The following is a 3,841-nucleotide window of genomic DNA, read 5'->3' on the forward strand; positions in this document are numbered from 1 at the left end:
AAGACAGTGTGGCGATTCCTCAAGGACCTAGAAATAGAAATTCCATTTGGCCCAGCAATCCCATTACTGGGTATATATCCAAAGGATTATAAATCGTTCTACTATAAGGACACGTGCACACAAATGTTCATTGCAGCACTGTTTACAGTAGCAAAGACCTGGAACCAACCCAAATGCCCATCGATGATAGACTGGACAAGGAAAATGTGGCACATATACACCGTGGAATATTATGCAGCCATCAAAAACGATGAGTTTGTGTCCTTTGTAGGGACATGGATGAACCTGGAAACAATCATTCTCAGCAAACTGACACAAGAGCAGAAGATCAAACAACTCATGTTCTCATTCATAGGTGGGTGTTGAACAATGAGAACACATGGACACAGGGAGGGAAGCACTATACACTGGGGTCAGTTGGGGGGAAATAGAGGAGGGACGGTGGGGTGTGGGGAGTTGGGGAGAGATAGCAAGGGGTGAGATGCCAGATGTAGGTGATGGGGAGGAAGGCAGCAATCACACTGCCACCTGTGTACCTATGCAACAATCTTGCATGTTCTTCACATATACCTCAAAACCTAAAATGCAATAAAACAAATAAATGGAAAAAAATAAATTAAAAAAAGACTAGGTCAGAAATTTGAGGCCAGCATGAGTAACAGAGCAAGACCCTCCTAAATAAATAAATAAATGAGGTCAATGTTGCCTCTGAGTTGTGTAAAATCAACTGCATAGAATAAAACAAGATGGCAGTACATTTTAAAAGACAGGCCTATTTTATAGGCAAAATATGTCATTTATTCTGGAGCTCAAAATTTTTTAAAAAGTAAATTTAGCATATCTGTCACTTCCATGTCATTCTGAGGACATAGAACGATAGTTTCATTGAGTAGCTATCTTCCACAGGCATGTAAGATCTGTAAGTTTTTTATTTATTCTTTAGCAATATATAGGGAGAACATACACAGGCCTTTGGATTGGAAAGGGACAAATGAGACATACAGAAACTGTGTTGTAATCCTAAATAAAGACAATTAAAAGCCATTTTTGGGCTCTCATCCAACACTAACAATCTATCAACTGGTGTGTAAAATCACTCACAGTCTTTCCTTACACCAGCCACCAGAGTATAAGTTTACACAAGTACTTTCATGTTTTCTGTATAAAAATATAATCAACCCACATATTTGTTTATTCTAAATTCTTAAGCATCTTGAAAAGTGAGTATAGTACTCCAAGTTACAAAGTCACACTCATCATGAGTCTTAATTATTCTACCTCTGAAAAAAACAAAGAGCCCAACTAAAGTTTTTGTTGTTGTTGTTGTTGTTGTTTTAAGTTCTGAGAAACATGTGCCAAACGTGCAGGTTTGTTACATACCTATACATGTACCATGGTGGTTTGCTGCACCTATAAATGCATCATCGAGATTTTAAATCCCACATGCATTAGGTATTTGTCTAATGCTCTCTGTCCCCTTACCCCTGCCCCCTGAAGGGACCCAGTATGTGATGTTTCCCTCCCTGTGTCTATGTGATCTCATAGTTCAACTCCTACTTATGAGAGAGAACATGTGGTGTATGGTTTTTGTTCCTGTGTTAGTTTGCTGTGGATGATGGCTTCCAGCTTCTTAAGCTTTAGTTTCTCATCTTTGAAAAAGATACTATTGTCAAGGGAGGGAAGGACAAAGGGGGAGCCATGACAACAAACACTTTTACACAGGCAAGATCTGGCATTCTAACCTTCAACCTTTATCTTACACATTAAAAGTCTACATTTACATTTCATGTCTTCTGAAAGTTTTGACCCTGAACCATCCCCTATCTCTCTTTTAGAACAAGAAGGTAAATAAAGTCTGTTAAGTCACCACAATAAATCTAGAGACACATTTTGTGTTAAAGTAAGAATTTTAAAGTAATCAGAGCTTCATGGTTAAAGTACTTTGAGGGGGGGAATACTCATTTTTCTGCAGCCCTGGCCATGACATTTCATACCTTTCACAATTATTTTAAGCACTTTCCATTTTCTTTCCTTTTGTGTTCAAATTACAGTAAGAAAAAACTAAGCATCTATTAAAATGACTTGAAGCAGCCCACTCAGAATACCCTATCATCTCTCCCATGGCAACCTTCAAACTGATTTTAAATAAGAAATCCCCAAATATCTCAGTATGAATTGTCCTGAGATTTAGCTACTTTAACACAGGAAATAATTAGGCACTTACCTGGTTCCTTCACTTAGGTACCATCTGGATAGGTACAAAGAAAGAATGGGATGGGTACTGGAAAATTAGAATATTTCAGTTTTGATTGAAAAAGGAAAGAGAATATTCCAAAGAAGCCTCAACAAAGTCCCACAGAATAATAAACAGGGCTACAGACAAGAAGAGCCATAAATAAAAGGTCCCATGGCAGCCTAAGAGAATGAGATGAGGGAGCAAGAACTGGGTCTTTGGGAGGGGAGGAGAAAAGAAACTGACTGGACTCTGTGGAGAAAGACTAAGAGGTGGGAATGGGAAGTCAGGGCAGAGCCAGCCTTTGCTCCTAGCCAGCCCTGGAAAAGCTGGCTACAGGCAAAGAGGAGCCTGAGGTTGGGGATGTCCCCCAGGGAACCTTGGAGACAGCAGCAGGCAGTGGTGTGGGCAAGGCAGACGGCACCGTCACCTCCTTACCTTCAGGCATCTCCCGGTCATGGATGTGGTGCACATGAAGGCCCTCACCAGCTTCAACAATCAATTCAGCAGGCTCTTCAGCAGCAGTTGTGGGCGCTGCTGCTATTGTGTCCTCAGCTGATGCCTCACAGGCCTCAGATGGAGAGGGACACCCTGACCCCTCATGCTGTTCCAAGTCTGGCCTGACCTTGGGGCACACACAACAGGTCAGTATGCTCCCCATTGGACTGTCTGCTGCCACCTGTGCCTCTGCTCACAGGGTTGGCCACGCACTCCCACTGTCCTAGGCCGAGGCTATGCTGCACTTGCAGAGATGGTCTTGCCACTGCTCGCCTGCCCACGCCACAGCCCAGCCCCAGCTGGGGCACGGGCCAAGGCCCACACCCTGCCGCCTCCCCTGAGTTGGCTTGTCTGGGAGGGTGAAGAACAGCCGACTTATTTAATAGGTTGTGAATCCAACAAGCGCTGAGAGACACAACAACTGCCTGAAGAGAGTACAAAAGGAGCTCCTCCTCCTTCTGCAGTCACCTACAGACTGAAGTTCACTGGCCCAGGTCAGAGCCCAAGCATGTGGCTCACAGTGCCCCACCCCACACCTCACAATGCCACACCCTGGGGGTTTGAGTTGCCCCTGACTACAGCTCAAACTGCTGCTCTCTGGGCTTGAGTTGCCCCTGACTACAGCTCAAACTGCTGCTGTCTGGGCTGCCCCACCCTGTGGTTTATGATGCGGCTGCTCTCCTGGTCCCTCCTGCAGTGCCAGTGGGACTAAGGTTTTCATTCATCACCAGCTTCCTGAGCTTTTTAGTCCTAAGAAAAGCACAGGGTGGTTCTTTACCGGAAGCCATCTTACCCTATGAGTTCTATACAAAGTCTCAGTTAGTAGAGTGCGTCCCATTAGCAACCAAGTTGAACAACTTTTATTTGCTAACTGAATGTAGATACAACTGAATTGTTCACTGCTTTTGTAATGAAATACTCTTCTGTCTTCCAATGAGTGGTAGTTTTTGTCTGCCACTTGACCACAGCAATCCCTGGGGTCCTAGCTCTACTCTCACTAAAGAGTTATGGCTGTGTGTCTTGAATGACACCTTAGGACCCATCCTGCCTCCACCTCCTTCTCCATAAATAGAAACATAATTTGTCCCTCCAAGCTCTGAAATGCTGAAA

General features: G+C 43.8%; 1 protein-coding gene across 1 annotated transcript in view; it reads right to left on the reverse strand.

Moving 5' to 3' along the window:
* LOC108298797 (cyclin-Y-like protein 2) overlaps positions 1-2,894 on the reverse strand; it is a gene marked incomplete at its 3' end in the record, with an annotated part of 29,376 nt that extends 26,482 nt beyond the window's left edge. The window contains 1 exon segment of the mRNA XM_037735892.1: positions 2,672-2,894. Within this exon segment, the coding sequence (XP_037591820.1) occupies positions 2,672-2,894 (223 nt within the window).
* Between the last annotated feature and the right edge of the window lie 947 nt (positions 2,895-3,841).

This window comes from Cebus imitator, unplaced genomic scaffold, assembly GCF_001604975.1.
Source record: "Cebus imitator isolate Cc_AM_T3 unplaced genomic scaffold, Cebus_imitator-1.0 Scaffold1095, whole genome shotgun sequence".
Classification (NCBI taxonomy): domain Eukaryota; kingdom Metazoa; phylum Chordata; class Mammalia; order Primates; family Cebidae; genus Cebus; species Cebus imitator.